General features: G+C 37.7%; 1 protein-coding gene across 1 annotated transcript in view; it reads left to right on the top strand.

Moving 5' to 3' along the window:
• The window catches only part of LOC139725821 (uncharacterized), a 65,271-nt gene that overhangs the window by 33,289 nt on the left and 12,831 nt on the right, over window positions 1-19,151 (top strand). The window contains exons 30-52 of the mRNA XM_071636902.1: window positions 632-685; window positions 1,231-1,275; window positions 1,783-1,836; window positions 2,194-2,247; window positions 2,470-2,523; window positions 3,123-3,176; window positions 3,909-3,962; window positions 4,664-4,708; window positions 5,104-5,157; window positions 5,481-5,525; window positions 5,997-6,050; window positions 6,679-6,732; window positions 7,058-7,165; window positions 7,619-7,717; window positions 8,047-8,145; window positions 8,747-8,800; window positions 9,256-9,309; window positions 10,164-10,217; window positions 15,437-15,490; window positions 16,645-16,698; window positions 17,088-17,141; window positions 17,754-17,861; window positions 18,785-18,838. Of these exons, the coding sequence (XP_071493003.1) occupies window positions 632-685; window positions 1,231-1,275; window positions 1,783-1,836; window positions 2,194-2,247; window positions 2,470-2,523; window positions 3,123-3,176; window positions 3,909-3,962; window positions 4,664-4,708; window positions 5,104-5,157; window positions 5,481-5,525; window positions 5,997-6,050; window positions 6,679-6,732; window positions 7,058-7,165; window positions 7,619-7,717; window positions 8,047-8,145; window positions 8,747-8,800; window positions 9,256-9,309; window positions 10,164-10,217; window positions 15,437-15,490; window positions 16,645-16,698; window positions 17,088-17,141; window positions 17,754-17,861; window positions 18,785-18,838 (1,413 nt within the window). The remainder of the gene's footprint in view (window positions 1-631; window positions 686-1,230; window positions 1,276-1,782; window positions 1,837-2,193; window positions 2,248-2,469; window positions 2,524-3,122; window positions 3,177-3,908; window positions 3,963-4,663; window positions 4,709-5,103; window positions 5,158-5,480; window positions 5,526-5,996; window positions 6,051-6,678; window positions 6,733-7,057; window positions 7,166-7,618; window positions 7,718-8,046; window positions 8,146-8,746; window positions 8,801-9,255; window positions 9,310-10,163; window positions 10,218-15,436; window positions 15,491-16,644; window positions 16,699-17,087; window positions 17,142-17,753; window positions 17,862-18,784; window positions 18,839-19,151) is intronic.

Here is a 19,151-nt window from a genome sequence, read left to right as displayed (position 1 = left end):
AAGTTTGTCTTAATTTTGTCTTTTTTTTTACTTGATCTCTGAATATGTAAAAACAAAAAACAGATATAAATGGTGCCATACAAATGCTGTGGATCATCTTGTTTCCACCTCAATACAATCCATTTCTATAATTTTCGATAAGGTGAATTGAGTTGATTTGAAGAATCAATAACTTGAATGAAATGTGCATTGCTTGGGCAGTTATCGTTGCATGAAGCCTTTCTAAAAATCAACACGAGACCCGGGGTCGAGCGCTCAGTTGAAAATCGTGGAACTTTAGGGGACCGGCCTCCATGCGGACCTCGATGCCATCAGGTTTAACAAGGTTTAACAATCAGGTTTAACAAACCTCATGAAGGAGCTTAGAGGTTCTATTCGAGTTAAAACTGAAGATGGCAAGAGAGGAAAACTGACGTCAATCATCAGATAGCCCTATAACATAATACTTGTTACGATCGCATACCTGTGATTGAGTGTCAAACAGCATTAAAATTTCTAAATTCATCTAATTACACACACACAAAAATCATGATCACCATATTGTGTATTCGAGTACGGCATGTGCTTGTCAAGTGTTAATGTCTAGATCTGATTGTTGCTAATCAATGCACCCTATTGACTTGTGATACAGGGCACTCCCGGTGGCGTAGGAAGACCAGGCATGGCTGGAGCCACAGGACCACAGGTATGAATGACGTCACATACCACGTGGCTTTCCACGTGACCTTCAGTGTAAGGCAAACCTATGGCAGGTCTTCAAAAGACCGCACAATATCTTAAGCAAATATTTGAATTTTCAACATAACTAAAATCTACTTTATGAGTTTGATTAATTTCAGGTACAAAGAAGACCAATTTTTTCTCTGATAGGGCCTAAGAAAGGAATGAATAAAACTTTTGCATCTCAAGAAAATGTCATACAACAAGAGGCGTGGACCTGTGTATTTAGGAGACAAAATTCATTTCATCTTTTGCTATCACCAACACGCTTAGGAAGTTTACCCCTACTCGATGATATGGCGAAGTCGGGACTATTCTATACCTGAATAAATTCCAATAGCATCACACCCATATCTGTTGTCAGCAGACAGACAACATCAGCTATCATGAAGATATGTTTTCAGTCATAATCATATTGAAGAGACTGACATGTTTATATCTCTTGAAATATTTCATCTAGTTTTGTAAATCTGAATGACTATTCATGAAATACCTCTTTGTATTTGACAGGGTGTTACTGGCATCGGCGGAATACCTGGAGAGCGTGGAGATGTGGTTTGTATCTTTCGAGATTGATCTCATTAGCAGAATTAATCTATTCCTAAATAGTATGATTCATCGCACAACCACGTTATTCCTCCCCCAATATAAGGCTAGTCTCTCTTCCATTTTTTATCAACTTTGAGGAAATATATTCATCATGAGTTGATTTTCACTATGATCGTGCGATTTACATGATCTCGAGTTGAAATTTGACCTCAGAAGTATAATCATTACATTTCCTTCGTTAATGTTCTATTGATTTTAGTGCTCTAACTTCCTAAATCATACCAGTCAAACTCTATAAGTCATGCAAGTATTTTCTTTATTTTTCTATTATCCTTGTTTGACCAATGACATTTCTATTATCCTTGCTTGACCAATGATATTTCTAACAGACAACACTTCAACATAGAAACCATTCTAATTAAGGCTTCTTGTAACAAATTGAAGATTGTCCTATTTCTACAATGTAACACACGACCAGTGAGTAAGAAATTTGCCTCGTTTTTCTCATGACAGGGTATTCCTGGCTTTGTTGGAATTGCTGGAGCCCGTGGACCTGCTGGAGCTAGGGTAAGTCTGAGAGCATGATTTGCATAATACTCCATAATACTCGGTGAATTTCACAAATTCAAAGTTTCAAGGATGTTATCACAGATAAAAAGTCACAATATTTCGTACTCGGTCTCATTCGTGATAAGTTAAAGAAATTTAAACGTCTTCCACCAGATTTGCAGTCTTTCATGCGCTAAGTCTTGATTGAGGCAAATGTCACATGCATTTATTTCAATTGTGAAGACAACTTCGTAAATCCCCTCTCTTTTGTTTGAACTCCTTATGTAGCATAAACTAAAGATTGTTTGTGATATCAACTGTTCAGCTATAGTTGCTTCATTTAAGCCGTATACCTGTTGATTGCTTCATTCACAGGGCCAAGTTGGAGGAGCCGGAGAACCTGGACCACAAGGAAGCCTCGGAGAAGAAGTAAGGAGTTGCTTAAACTATTTTTATTTGCTTTCAGAAGAAATCTTCATTTTTCTCTGCCTAACACACATATTATACAATATTAACACGAAAATATCACGTACTTCACTGCATGACGATGATTTTGTGAATGACTTTTAAAACACACACTTCAATATTCAAGCGAGTGCTCATCCCATTTAATGAATATTTGTCGTGGCATTGATCTCATGAAATCTGCAGGGAGAACCCGGCTTGACTGGACCATCGGGATCGCGTGGACCAATGGGTGAACCTGTACGTACCTTTTACATCATGCTTTCATTATCAAGTTATAAATCCTTGAATGGTATTCCGGATGTGACAAACTGAATGCGACACATCATATCATAATCATTGGTTGTTATAACTATCCCGCATACCAGTGGCGGATCCAGGAAGGGGGGGGGGGCTCTTTATTTTATGTTAAAACACAAGAAATAAAAAGAAAAGTATGGGGCCGCGTGCGCAACCCTGTACTGCGCCCCCACCCCCTTTACGGAATTCCTGGATCCGCCCCTTATCTACTAACGTTATCTTCAATTGATCAACCGAAGGACCTTTGTTTGACGGGGCCGTAGATTATATTCAATAAAATGTCTAAGAGCTGTGACGGTACATTTGAAAACTGATCAATTTTTCAGATACCAAATAGTCACCATGATAATGCTGTTTGAAACATTCTTCAGCAACAGCATAAGAGAGAAAAAAATCAAATGAAGTTGAATTCGTAGCGTAAATATAGCAATGTCAAGAGAAAGTTGGTTAATAGCATGAGATCATAGGAAGAATCCCAATCTACCGGGGGTCTATTCCTTCCACCTCACCTTGACACTAGTATTCCATATCCTCTGCAGGGTATCCAAGGAGCTCCAGGTCTACTCGGAGCATCAGGACTCAACGGCGCTATGGTAAGTATTCCTGTTAACAAGCTACATTATACCGACTACATGCATGGTTTTGAGAAATGATTCCAAAACAACGTAACAGAGAGACATAATGTGACATGATCCATCTGTATGACAGTGTCCATACAGGAAGTTTGCCCGACTATCAATAGTCGGCAGTATTGTCTCACTTTTAATGAACCCTCTGTAGAGCGGCATTATGATTTTTTCCCCGTAACAGCTGGTGCTATTCATTATGTTTACAGTCTTAATTGAGTTAGTTTGATTCTAACCAAATCATATTCTCTTAGCAGAATTTTTCCCTTGACCTTCAAAACCTCGTCTGTTCTTTTCATAATCAAATTGTTTTGATTAATTTCGTGTGAAATCCCATATCATTGATATCTCCTCCCTTACAAAGAATCCGCTTCCATCCACTACTCATTCAGCCAGTACTCGGGATCCGTTATGGTATTCTAGAAGAAACACTTGCTGCACAACCAAGAGACAAAGACATATTACCTAAACATTTACTTTGTAACAAAGTATTGAAACCAGAAACATGAAAATATACCCAAATCTATATCATTTATTTATACCCATACCTAAAAACAATATTTTGCATTTCTATTTTGCAAGACCCACATCATGTATACCGTGAACCTAGTTATAAAAGCAGAACTAATATTGTTGCGAAAAGAGATGTGACTCTTTTATTACCAATATGATGTGTTTCTTCCCCTCTCTCCCATATAGGGTGACACTGGTGAACAGGGAGCTCCAGGATCACCAGGTGATGCTGGAAGCAGGGTGAGTTTACTTCCGGGTCATCGACAGGCACACCCTTAAGATTAGGATGCCAGTTTCCTCTTTATCATTATAAATACTCTCTATGCATTAATGCAGTATGGTTGATCGCGTTGAGTAGGCATATCACAGAATACCCAACTCAATGCATGGTATTAAGTTGAACTTCATTACAGGGCTTGCAGAATGTAAAACGATAGTAGCGTAATCATGGCACATGGAATATTATGTTAAATAATCATTTTTCGCCGAACTTCCACTTGACTTTATTGTCCTTTATTGTCTGTAACTGTTCCAAATCTGATGCTGTTGCCAATCATGTCCTTATATTTTTCTGTTGTGTTGTCTGTTTTATCCTAGTGTAAAGTAAGTCGTCCTTATTAAATGTCATGATAAAAATTAGAAACAAATAAAAGGAATCGAGAAGGCTAGGTGATAGTTAATCATGATGTCGAGAGCATTCTTTGTAGCCCTTTCTGTTTGTTCATCTCTTGAGCGTATATCTATATCCCATGAATGAAATAAATCTGAAATGTATCTTATGAAATGATTTATACGTATATACACAACAACATAAGTCTTTTCTGGACATAAGCAGTCTTGTTGGTGTGGGGCTCACAGTCAAGTTGTTGATATTCTGCGAACAGCCATGTTGACTCGTGAGTGGATGTATTTATGATTTCTCTTGCTTCTATCTTTACCAGGGAACCCCAGGCACGCCGGGAACCCCAGGACAGGCTGGAGTGAATGTGAGTTGAAATAGCGCCTCTATCTACCTATATACTTTGAGTTTCTTTTCACGCTGACCCAGACAAGATTGAGAGAATGAAAAACTATTACCATATCATGTATCAAGTGTAGGATTACAAACTTATCAGGAGTTTTCAAATGTTAGGGCTAATTAACTGATCAAACAAAAGCGTGAAGAAAACCAAATGGTTGGAAAGATCATCAGTAACACATAGCGAATGTAACAAATCAACATGAAATATTAATAACAATTGGCCTAATTAGGAATCATCTTATCGAAATTGCTTTTGAAATAATTATAACAGATCGATGCAAGTATATGTTGGTTTGAGGCATCATGTTAATAAAGGTTGCTACAAATGTTATTCTGCGACATTTTTCTCATTGTTTGCAGGGTCCACCTGGAGAAGATGGAACGGCCGGAAATGACGGAAAGACTGGGCCAACTGTGAGTCTCTTATACCTTGTGCCTCATCCAAAAATCTGACAAAAATATTTCTAGAATGAGTCATAAAAAAACCCCGTGAAAATAAGATATTCAATCTAGTTATATGTATAACGAACACACTGCGCTAAAAGGAGTGGCTTCTAATCTATCGTTATAGATCGGTATAGATAGCCGAATACTAGTAGTGTCTGAGAATTTGGATACTGTAAAGATGATTCAGGAATGTGATTATTTGATGTTGATGGGATTACTTTCCTTATTGCGGATATTTATTTCAAACATTGGTAATCAAAGTATGAAAAATTTGATTGGAATTCTTACAGGGCTCATCTGGCAAAGAAGGATCTCCTGGACCAAATGGACAGAAGGTAAGTGGAAACCATGGCAACAACGCAAAGGGACCAGAGCTCTCAGTATAATTTTCAAGGGATCAAAACATTCGGTATTGAGTCGTTATAATTAGCAAAACAGTCCTGAGATGTTAGCAGAAATATTTTGTGATTTTTTTTTCTCCTGTTGCTGTTTTTGTGTTAAAACTGTATTGTCATAACAACTTTCTCAGGATGATAATATATATCCTATGCACTGTGTCCACTAATGTAATGTCTGCATCTTTCTGCCGCTGTAGTCTGTTGTGGACTATTGTCTGCAGAGATCGGAGATGTCTCAGGCATCATAATCTTGCCAAAACTGTTTGGTATTAACATTGTGTTCTGATGACCTAAATCGATTATGGTGTGAATTCAACGTTTGGCCCATCATTATCGCGATTCTATTGCCCGTAATTCTGTCTGATTTTAAGAAATGATAAACTGTGGTTTCTCTTCTCCGCCATGCAGGGAGCACAGGGACCACCAGGGCAACCTGGACCCCCCGGCGTGCAGGGAGAGGCTGTGAGTAGCTTTGACTCGGTTTGATAAATCTGGGCTATAGATGATGAGTTCATGTGAAGTTTAAGTATTCTGACTTGTCTTGTCAGAAAGAAGATTGATAGCTAGGGTTAGTAGGTGGTTAATAGAGGACCAGAAAGTTTTTTTTTGCGTGCCTACCAATGAATATCCATTTATTCCCCCCCCCCCCCCACACACACACATATATACAAACTTCAGTGATACCTTTTTAAATTATATTATCATCTCTGTTATTGACAGACGGTTGAAGCTGTTTGAAAGCTCTCAACTTTATCTCTTCACTTTTGACTCTCTTCAACATTTGGCATTCTTTATATGGTAGACTGAAACCCTGTGGCTGTGAGAATAGAAGAATGCATGAGAAAATAACGACTGTTGAAACACATGGGCATTGGCGAACGCTGTTTTTCAGACATATAAACAAGACAAGAAGTTTAAAGTTTGAAATATCCGCAGGATAAGGAGGTTTTAGCCTATTGATCTGTTGCCGTTAAGCTGGTAATACATTATGTTACTTTCTTATAGAGAAATGGAAAAGCTGCAGTGTTTTCATCATTCGCTGACAAATAAAATGACATAAAGACCTTGTTTTCGTCCCACCCTCTTTCAGGGATTCAATGGGAACCAAGGAGCACCAGGAGAACCAGGATCCAGAGGAGACCGTGTAAGTCAAGTTCCATCAATGCTTAAGATGGTTGTATCGATAGGCGGAAAAGTAAACCATATATTCAAAGCTGAACCAAGACCAACGGTAGCTGTCGAACTTTTCATGACCGCTGAATCCAAGTTATCAATCTCTTGTCTAGTTTATTGTAATGATCAAACAATGTGGCAAATCATTTGCAGGTCTTTGTGAAAGCATTTCCATTCTCTTCACTATTTCATTAGCAAAATGGTTCTCATGAGATGTTCTCGTTTGGTATTTTTCTTTGTCGTCGTGTATTTTCTTTGTGAGAGAAAGTCACACAAATGTTTCTTGTTCTGTGAAGGGTGAGGATGGAGAACCCGGAGCACCAGGGCAGGTCGGAGTTACCGGAGCTCAGGGACGACGAGGAGAGGACGGACCTCAGGGACCTGAGGGACTGGCTGGAGGTCAGGTAAGTACCAAAGTCACCAAGGGTATTAACGTTTTTCGCCTAGAACTTTCGACTTTCATGTCATTAGATATGAAGGCCGTCACAGACTGGCTTGACAAAAAATCAAAATAAAGATGAAAATGAAATAAAGAATCATTATATTTCCGCTTTTAGCTGGCAGAGCAGAAGTAATGTACATGAACATGAGTGAGCTCTTCGTGAGTGATCTCCTGCGTTAGTTGAACTTTTACACGGGCCTAAGTAAAGCTAATCATATTTAACCCATACGGTTATTCCTCAGAACAGAAGGTATACAGAAGATAACAATGTGTAGGAATATGATAAATCACATTGATAAAGAAGTAGGGCGTCAATCTTTTGTATATGATGATAAAGACAGCCTGTCATTATGGTTGTAATTTTTGTTTGCATATGCAAGTCATGATATAGTTATATTATGTCGTGTTTTGACAGGGACCTGCTGGTGTTCCTGGAAGCGCTGGTGCTCGCGGAAATCGCGGTGAGCGCGGACCTCCTGGCCCGACGGGTAACAGCGGACTTGCTGGTGCTGAAGTAAGTCAGCTTGAATTGCTATTTCAAGAACTTTTTTTTTTCCAAGATGATTTCCTCCTGCTAATTTCGAATACATCAAATCTTAAGTTGACATAAGACCAAATTTAATGTCTGTTAAAACTTTATGGGTCAGATGTCGACGACCTAAATCAAATCTACAATTAGAATTTTCTCCTGACAGATTCGATTTTAAAGGATCATGTTTTTAATATCATCGATATTACAATATATTGTATTATATAGAGATTAAAATATCTATATGCAATAGGCAATAGGCTATGAGCGAATGACAGAATAATTATATCTATTTCATGTCTAACTTCCAATAGGGTGAGCCTGGTCTCCGTGGAGCCGCTGGGCTGCAGGGACCTGCTGGTCTGGTAGGAGAGCGTGGTCTGGACGGCCGAGCAGGACGCCAGGGAGAAGTGGTGAGTCAGAGGGCCGGGTCAGAGGGATAAACCTTGTAGCTTCCGACTGTGACATCATCATACAATTATCTGCACCTCCCATCATGAGAAATGTCAAAGAATCAAACAAAACAAACTGCTCTTATATTATTTACGCACCTGACAGAATGTTAATATTTGCAAGAAGTTACAAAGCAGTGTATCATTATAAAGTATTTTGAAATACATGAATTTCATCTATCCAAAGCTTTCTAAAGTAATGGAACTATACTTGGTAAATAATGCGGAGCCGTACAATTCCCGAGCGCTTTTTTCTGGATTATTATAAAGGAAGAACCCGTTTCATGTTTTACTGGAATATCCTCAAGCTAAATTACAGTGAGATGAATATTGTATGTATCAAAAGTATACAGTGATGATGGCGCTAATCATAGAAATGTCAGTAATGTAGATTAGGAAGAGGTGGGGACTTAAGATGGGATCCTGGGAAAAGGCCACACTTTATGAATACGTTGTTTGCAAACCACTGTTACTGTATTCACCTTTTATTATGTTCATACGTGTTTGATGATTCCTAAGGTCTTTGTTATTCTACATCATTTGACATGTGATATTTCCACAGGGTCCCACTGGTTCCTCAGGTATCATGGGTCCACCTGGTCTCCGTGGTTTACAGGTAAGTGTTTATAGCACGAATTGCCTCCTCTAGTCGTGCAATGTGCTCCCCTGACAAATTTAATGCTTAGCATATTGAATATTTTTAGCATTGGCATAATTGCACAAATTAAAGTTATCAGAAAAATTTGATTGACACTGGTCTAATATGCACAGGCGATAATTTTTGCACATCTCTTGTTTCTTCACGTAAATGCTGAAAAACATCATATTTTCCACTTTCTTTAGCCTCATGTTCACATTCGACAAAGTTCATTCTAAACCACAGCATCAGAAGTCAGGAGTTTTGATCAGACTCACATTATTGATACGAGCCAATCGACACGACTTAAACCTCTACTCTGCCGTTTCATATTGCATATAATAACTATGATATATTTCTCATCTGTGGTAAACAATCCTCCTTGTGACATAATCAAAGTGTAAATCTTGACACTTGAACTTCATTTGCCATAGGGACCACCTGGACTTCGTGGAGGAGTTGGACCTGGCGGTGAAATGGGAGAAGACGTAAGCGCACTCCATTTCTTATGTTCATCATAACTTGAAATGAAAGTATCAGCAGCGAAATGAATCGTTGTTCATGAACTCTTTTGTGAAAGGCGTTGTGATTGGGCAATAAAGCAGTGCAGCATAATTGAGCAAAACCCTGCGATAAGTAAACTCGAGGAATGATATTAAAGGCATTATTTTCCATTTGCAGATGAAACATAAACCCAGCTTTAGTGCTTCAAAATAGTTCTATAATGTGAGTTAGGCATAGAAACAATCATTGTAAAATTTTTAATCAGGATAATCATTGTTAAGTATTGTTAAATATACAAAATGTGAACAAATGTGAAGGTCTACAGTTATGGTTTAATAAGAAAAACAGTGACATCTCGCTATATTTTAGGTTTTATTGCAAAATCTTTATATGATAGGATGTTTTGTGATACAACTGACCTACACATATTATGCATCAAATGTGATAACTCGAAAAATTTTTATATCACTGTTCCCATAGGTAAACTGTATCTTTAATAAGATATGTACATGTTTAAAAGTAGTTCCAACCGGTGCCCAAGGTGTTTCTTTGATGTAAATGAATTGATATGTGTATTTTTCAAAAAGACTGTCGTAGGGCCTACAATGATAATCCTCGCAGAACGCACACCTGAAATCACTACAGCTAGTCTGAAGCTTAAGGAAGGCAAAACTACTGTGTGCCATTAAACTACTAACTTTCGTAGACAAGGTAACAAGCATCAAAAACCCCATCTTAAGTCCTAACCAGAACATGCCACCTTAAGTCAAAGCCAATATTTGGGTTTGTATATACTTACCATTCCTCCTACCATTCTACATATCAATCTGTTTTTCAGGGTGATCAAGGAGCACGTGGTAATCAAGGATCAGCAGGACGAACAGGCGAGAGGGTTAGTACCAATCCAACAAACTATGTATGAATCGACACAAAACGCCCTCTTTGAGCAAAAAGCTTGTATACGTGTCACAAAGGTGGTAGTGTTGAGTAATATAGTCCAGTCAATCTAGCGATTTTTAGGGGGTAACCCACCACTAATTGCAACAGTAGGAATTTCACTGCAGAGCAAGTCGTTGAGGCCTCCTGAACACCATACTAAAAGTCCCAAAAAATCCAGCGGGGCAAAATAGTAAAATTTGCATAATATGCAAATTAGCACCTGAAATGAGAGGAAATTGACAGATCTCAGCTTCCCGTTATCCAATTTTAAAGATTTAAATGTATAAACTTATATTTTGTAGGTCAATGAACACGATAGATGCCTTTTCGAATTGGTCGTACAAAAATAATTTACATAAAATGCAAATTAGCGGTAACTGTAAGAGTACATTCATAACAACAGTACTCACGTTGGCATAATGCACGTTTTGCATATGGGGACGCGGGGTTGAGGGGGTAACTTTGGGCGCCTCCCAAGGGGCCGCTTTAAATGTGCACCACTTTTTACTATATAAGTATTGTAAAGCAATGTCTCCTGTATCGATTACATTGCATTTCTTGAAAACAAAAATACCCTTGCTATAAGGCACGATCGAATTTTGACAGTATGTACTTTTGGAACATATATATTCGCGTTATATGATATTATATGTTTTCTATATTGCCAAGAGGATAAAGGGCATTTCGGGGGCACACGCCACAGGGTCGCCCTTCAATAAGCACCCTCTTTATTGTGTAGATCTTGTAAAGCAAATCTTCTTCTATCATATTCATGACTTTTCATTTATATAAGAGTGTATTTGCTGTATTGCTGGACCTACATTTAAAACCATTCACGCTAGAACAACTGCATTTGCGTTGCTAATATCTGTATCTTGTCGTAAAGGGCGTGAGCGTAGGTGTAAATTTAGACACCTCCCCAGGGATTACCTTTGCATGTCCACCTTTTTGACAATGTAGTTATTGTAGAGCAATGTTTCCTCTACTAATTAGTTGCATTTTTTTGGGAAACAAAAGTGCCTTTGCTATACGGCACGATGGAATTTCGAAAACATGTACGTTTGGAACATATATATATTCGCGTTATATGATATTATATGTTTTCTGTATTGCCGTGAGGGTGGAGTATTTTTGGCACATCCCACAGGGTTGCCGTTTGATGCGCACCCTCTTAAGTGTATAGATCTTGTAAAGTTAAGTTTCTTCTATCATTTTCATAACTTGTCATCGATGAAAATTGTATTTGATGTATTGCCGGAACTACTTTTACAACCATTCACGCTAGAACAACGGTATTTGCGTTGCTAATATCTGTGTTTTGTCTTAAGGGTGCGTGAGCGTAGGTGTAATTTTGGACCATTCCCAAGGCATTGTCCTTTAATGTTCACCCTTTTGACAATATGGATATCGTTAAGGGATGTCTCCTCTATTAACTACAATGTATTTTTGAAAACAAAAGTGCCCATGCTGCATGGCATGATCGAAGTTTGAAACATGTACGTTTGGAACATATAGTATATTCGCGTTAATGATATTCAATGTTTTCTATATTGCCGTGAGGGTGGGGTACTTTGGGGCACATCCCACAGGATTGGAATTTAATGTGCATCCTCTCACTGAATAGATATTGTGAAGCAATGCTTCTTCTATCATTTCCACGACATTTATCGATATAAAAGTGTGTAGCTGTATTGCCGGAACTACTTCTAAGACCATGCACCAAAGAACGTCAGTATTTGCGTTCATAGTATCCGTGTGTTGTAATTACGGGGCTTGAGCAGAGGTGTAATTTTGGACACTTCCCAAGGGATTGCTGTGAAATGTTCACCCTTTTGACAATAAAAATTAAGGTAGAGCAATTTTTTCTTCTTTTAATTATATTGCATTTCTTGAAAACAATAGGGCACTTGCTGTACAACCGTTGGAAAATTGGAACATATTCGTGCTAAATGATAGTGCATGTTTCCTATATTGCCCTAGGGGTTGGATGATTTGAACACATCAACCACTCGGTGGGCTTTGATTGTGCACCCCTTTGACTATATGATATTGAAAAGCAGTGTCTCTACCATTTAAAAATCATGAAAAGTAAAGTGTTTTTATTTACAACTCGGCAAAACGACTTTCTACGTGCATGTACAACTGAATTTGCTTTGGCATATAATGCATGTTTTGTTAAACTGTTTTGGGACCACGAAGGTCAAGGTATGGGTGATTTGGGCACTTCCCAAGGGCTTGCGTTTGAATGTCCAACTTTTTGACAATATAGATATTGTAAAGCAACGTCTCCTGTATTACCTGAATTGCATTTTACGAAAATAAAAGAGTATGTGCTAGACAGGCGGAAGAACTTTTCAGAGGCATGTACCCATGGAACATTTTTTTTTTCGCCGTTGTATATACTGCATGTTTTTCATTGCCCTTAGGATTTCACCTTTTCATCTTATAGATATTGTAGAACAATAATTCTTCTATAACTTCCACTGAAATTTAATGGAAATGAAACGAAAAGGACGTTATAGAGGGTTGTTTGTTTGTTTGTTTTTTCGCTTCAAACAGCTGTATTCACGTGTATATACTGTGTTTTGTACCGGGCTGTGATGGTATAGGGATAAATTCGGGTACCTCCCTCCGAGTCGCTTTGACTCATGTGCACCACTTTTTAAAGATGTACTTTCATGGAAATAGTCTTTGCTAGACGGCCAAACGACTTTAAAGAAAAAAAAATTCTTGTACGCTTAGAACAACGGAAATCGCGTTGGTTGATGCATGTTTTGCAAATGGCCGTGGGGATATGATCGATAGGGGTAACTTTGGTCACTACCCACAGAGTTTCCTTTGACTGTGCTATCTTCAATATCTCAAAACCCTCAAGGGTGCAAGAGCTGAATCATCCAGAATCGAATAAGCAACTCTCCAAATTGGACAGTTTATAGATGTTGACAGTTGTTTATATTCGTACTTTGATTCTACGTAATTAATGGATAAGCTATCATTATCTGTCTGATAACAAACTATTATTCGCTTAAAATTATTCATGCTAGGTTTCTAATGCTGAAAAGTTTGTTTTTGGTGAAGAGAAACTGAAATATCACATTTGAACACTCTTGATATGCTCATATCGGGCACTTTGGTGCATTTGAACATTCCGTTGGCTCGGTACCCTTTGCATATTATGCAAATGAGGCCCAGATTATGTACATGGAATTGTTTGTATCGCACTAAGTGACATTGCAAACATATGTTTCAACACTTTCGGTGTTCCAATCTGAAACCTAGAAGCATAGTTTTCATGGAAACACTGTATTATTATCATTATTGGAGCTAATTTGCATATTATTCAAATGAGTCCATGAATATGTACATGGAAATGGTTGCATCGCACTAACTTACATTGCAAACATATGTTTCAACACTTTGGGTGTTCCAATCTGAAACCTAGAAGCATAGTTTTCATGGAAACACTGTATTTTTATCATTATTGGAGCTAATTTGCATATTATGCAAATGAGGCCCAGAATATGTCCATGGACATGTTTGCATCGCACTAACTGACATTGAAAACATAAGTTTCAACACTTTCGGTGTTTCAATCTGAAACCTAGAAGTATAGTTTTCATGGAAACACTGTATTGTTATCATTATGAGGAGCTAATTTGCATATTATGCAAATGAGGACCAGATCATGTCCATGGAAATGTTTGCATCGCACTAGCTGACATTGAAAACATAAGTTTCAACACTTTCGGTTTTCCAATCTGAAACCTAGAAGCATAGTTTTCATGTAAACACTGTATTTTTATCATTATGGGAGCTAATTTGCATATTTTGCAAATTTAGCCACTTTACCCTATTGGATTTCTTGGGACTTTTAGTATGGTGTTTAGGAGCCCATAACAAGTTGCACTGCAGTGAAATTCGTACTGTTGCAATTAGTGGTGGGTGAAACCCTATTTTGACTGGACTAATATGATATAAGACGACCATGAAGACGACGATGAGTTCAGTTCAACTTATTAATAACATAACATATTTACAAGAGAATGTGAATAGGCCTACATTATGTATATAGCTTTGCGTAATGCATTTTGCATGAGGGGATTTTTATAATAAGAATATGATACAATATACAAATGTATGTGCAGGTATATACATGCATACATAATCATAGCACGTTCAAAGCTACCTTGATTTTTTCGAGGAAAAAATGTTAAAAGGAGCAGCAAAAGCTAGCACTAGTGATAGTCCAGAATTATTCTCCAATAATTTTCTACATTGGAAAAAGAAAAATCCGAATATACATGTAGTATAAAAACTAAATTTAGTTCTTTTCAACGTATTCTTTATCATCAGCCTTTGTCAAGAAATGAAATCTTAGATTTTTACGAAATGAAAACCTTGTTCTTACCTAATAATGATGATGACGATGATGATGATAGTGATGATATAGTTAGCGATTGTCATTTATGTAGATCTTCTTGTATCAAGGTGTGGATGAAATCAGACTTTGTTATTAAGCAGATTTACTGCGCATCAACTTTTTATTTGTTGTACCGTACACATGGTAAATGTTGCTATATGGATTCGATGTTTCTGTTAACACATTATAAGCTGTTATTTCCTTTACATGATTTTGCTTCGTGTCACGCATTGAGTAGACATAACGAAATGTGTTAAATGGACTATAAGACGAATGATATCAAAGGGATCGGATAGTTTTGGTTGAGACCTCATTTCAGGTTTCTAACATTTTTTTTTGGTGAGAAAATGAGAAACCTCTTATGAAATATGAAAGAGCATGTAATTCCATGAGGAATTCAACGTTTATTTGTTGAAAATTGGTTTTGAAATGGCTGTGATATCCAATACAGAGCAATTCTAAAAAGATGTGGGTCCCACCTTTTATTGCGATCGGTTTGTTTTACTTTGTTTATCTATGTTTCAGTCATTCCAAACCCGATTTTCATCGTATAAACTTTGAATTCCTCTTAGAATGGTATTGTTTTATAATTGTTTTCTTGGTATCTCGCAAAAAGTTGAAAGCCCAATTCTCATCTCCACCAATACTGTACTATCCCTTTAAGTTTGTTCATTCTATTCGATGACTCTTTATCTAGAAAAACTTGATGGAATTTAAAATAATGTTTTTAATGATTTCTTTGCACTCCTCAGGGAAGTCAAGGACCCCAAGGACCATCAGGAGTAGCTGGAGGTCGTGGTGACAATGTGAGTCTTGTTATTCCCATCTTATCCCTTATCTCGGCACATGAGTCGTAAAAATAACATCATAACAAAAGAAGTGTTCATGTCCCATCCCTCCTACACTGTACATGGCGCGTTATCCGAACATCTTCTTTTTATTATTCTCGCCTCACCAAAAATATTGGAAGAGCAGTGAATATCACGTTACATTAATAATCGTATCGCAGTGCTGCTGAAAACTTGCCCTTTGATACATTAGGCAATTTTCACCTCTCATTGGAAAATAAAGGACGTGCATTGCACTCTGGATGATTTTTCAGTGGAGTAATCTTCACCAGGTGCTCCGTTAATGACATTCTTTCAATCACACACACACATACACCTCACACCATTTATACATACACACACATCGATCTACACAGGCCTAACTTATACATGAGGAAGTTTGAGCCATTCGAGAATTCGCCAAGGTGGCACAGGATAGGTGTGAATATGGAGCTCTTAAACCCTATTCTGACTGGGCTACTTGAGACTACTTCAAATTTTTACGTCAGAATCCCTCAAGACACATTAAACAATTTCATTGCAAAAACTAGCATAATCAAAAGTAATTTCTTTTGTTTTTTGTTGTTTTTTCAACCTTTTGTTTTCTATTGTTTTTCGCCAAAATTTGTTGCAGGCACTTTTTCAAGCTTATCTACATTAGAAATGATTAACTTGAATGATTAAAAGTTGATATAATTTAATTCATATCAGTTTAACCAAAAAACACAATTTGCATATTTGCACACAATATCAAGATTTGAGCTGTTTTCGGGTTGACATGCATATGCAAAATTTGGTCTCAAATATGCGGCAGACTTCAATGAAAATAATCATGAAATGGCGCTGCAAAAATCTTTGGGCTTCATCATGGCGCGAAACGTTGAGGGGGTGTCAATTTGACCTCCCCCCCCCCCCCCCCCCCCCCCCCGCGGTTAAGATAGGGTTAAATCATGTGGATATATATCAAGTAGATGATGAAGTAACTCCATTTCGTTTTTCTGATGATTCTGATCCTAGATCTGTATAATTATGTACGTCAAATGTCTACTCCTATACTCCGGGCTGTAGGGATAAAGTTTGATTCTTATTTTTCAAATTGATTAACCTCTTCTCGGTGTGTATATCTCTTTCAGGGACAACCAGGAGATCCTGGACCTAACGGACCCACCGGAGCCAAGGGAGCTCGCGTAAGTATGATGTTGCATCACGTGCTAGTTTCACCCTCATTCGGTGTTACAATTAGTCACAAAGATAAATATTGTCAGTAGCATTAGGTAGTCATTCTTCTCATATTGATTACAAGAATAAACTTAAGAATGTAAGTGTCTTTAAACCAGTGATTGCTTGTATGAGGTTGTATTCATAGCTAAATCCTAAAGCATTGTAGTTGATTAACATATCGTGAAAACAGACAAGATATCCTCCCAAACATGAGTAAAATAAGACCATCTTCAGAAAGGTTAACACGGAAAAATATTGCCAGAACAAGATGTAATTTGATGTTTCTCTCTGTGTGAAAATGCGTCTTTTATTGATAACATGAATGACTGTATTGAGGTCACGATTCTCTTGACAGGGTCCTGATGGTGAGAAAGGATCGCAAGGAGCTCGCGGTATCCCTGGCAACCCTGTAAGTAGGCTGGTCTCTATTATCATAAGATGAAAATAAGCAGGCTGATCTCTATATTATCGCGTTAATAATAAGATGAAAATAATTATAGTGAGATGACTTCAAAGAAAAAGATACGCAAAGAGAGAGAGATAGATAGACAGACAGATAAACAGACAGATAGACATAGACACAGAAAAATGTTAACAAAGCTGACAAATGATGACAGAAAGAATACAGTCATGCGATGAATGTTCAGTATTGTGTAATAATCATTGAGCAAACCTGTCTGATTAAAAAAAAAAAAACATTCGTGTGTACACACAATGACATACTGTGATTTTTATTGCGCCTACGAAATATGAATTCAGATAGATAATATCTTATGTATTAATTACATATCAATAGATATTATGCAGAAATTAATTCCTTTAAATTATTACCTGGGTAAATTCTTAGTGTTTGAGATGCCAAACCTTGTTTGCAGCCAAAAATGATTATGCAACTTACAGGGAAGAATGCGATTGACTGTCCTTATCATGTGATGTCTCCTTGGTGTATCTAATCATCCTGGATCCTTCGCGTAATGCCTGTTCATCTCTCCCCCCCCCCCCCCCCGCCCATCTCATCCAGGGACCTGGTGGCGCACCAGGTGAGCGAGGACCAGAAGGCAATCAAGGCGAGAAGGGTGAGGCTGGACCATCAGGCCTTCAAGGTCGACGTGGAAGGGTTGGACTACAGGTGGGTTAATATCAAGGGGATACTGATATCAGGGAGGCTGAGTCGTAAGAGCGACATTTCCCTACTCATCCAATGGCAGCGTACTTGACTCGATGAGGAAAATTTCACTTGATTTTACAAGATTTTACCAAACCAATTTGGCCCTGGGGCAGGAATGTCTTGGTATTCAACATTAATGCTTACCAAACACCACGATAATGTTGTCATATACTGTTAGCAGAAGAGAGAGAGAGAGCGAGACACTTACTACAATAATTTCATTATTTTTTTTTTAGTAGTGCATTGTCATCTCATATGCTTTCTAAGGGTCATTGTACTTTTATTGCTTGATATTACGCTTTAGTAGTGTTTCTTATCAAGCAATATTGAATTAAATTTCACGATATGACCAAAATGGCATTTATAAGACATAACTCGCTTATTTCTTTAAGATGCGTTTTGATAGTCCTGTGGGTCCTTCTGTTAGGCACAGTGATAACTATATCACGTGCCAGAATGTCTCGAACTACAAAATGAGCAAATCAATTAGTTTAAGGTGATGATAACTTGTCACATGTTAAGTTTTGCAACGGAAGTCATTTCAGCTTGTTTTCATCACAAACACGATAAATGGTTGTTTGTTAATTTTTTTTCTATCTTTTTTGTTTTTGGCCATCACTACTGTTAGAATATGTTCCAGCTAAGCACCTGTACAGATTCTGACTTTGAAGCTTTCGAATTAACGTGTCTGTCTCCGCATTATTCAAGAAGCGTGAAATCGTCAATTATTGTTAGACGACAAAGGCGAAGATATCCCTTTTAATAATCCTTGCTGTAACTTCACACGATGGACTTAAAATCATGTTATAAATTCGTATTGAAGAGAAGATGATATGTATTGAGCTGGTAAATGAAACGATATTTTCCTTCTGTGTATTCAACAGGGACTTACTGGACCACGTGGAGCTCGAGGAGAGTCTGGTCTACAAGGACCTGCGGTACGTTCTCTCATCTAGCTCTCATTAGATACCTCTCCTCTTCTCAGCATGGCACAATTATTCAATTTATTCATTTTTTTTTTGAGTTGAAACATTGAATGGACCTTCAAACTCTTGACCACAGCAGTCAAAACGCCAAGAATAGGGCTGGACAACCCATCACACACACTGTGTATACATACCCTTTGAATGAAAGAAAAAGTATGAAACATATTGTTCTTACGTATTTGTCATAGGAAAATATACTGATCAGTAAATAGAACTGAAAAGTACTCGCTGAGAGGCGATGCCCCTCTTTTACCAATGTACGTTT

Source organism: Diadema antillarum, unplaced genomic scaffold (assembly GCF_040938485.1).
Source record: "Diadema antillarum isolate AM-2024a unplaced genomic scaffold, OU_Dant_1.0 seq00000059_RagTag, whole genome shotgun sequence".
Lineage (NCBI taxonomy): Eukaryota > Metazoa > Echinodermata > Echinoidea > Diadematoida > Diadematidae > Diadema > Diadema antillarum.
The sequence above is the reverse complement of the archived record's forward strand: the minus strand, read 5'-3'. Positions and strand labels throughout refer to the sequence as shown.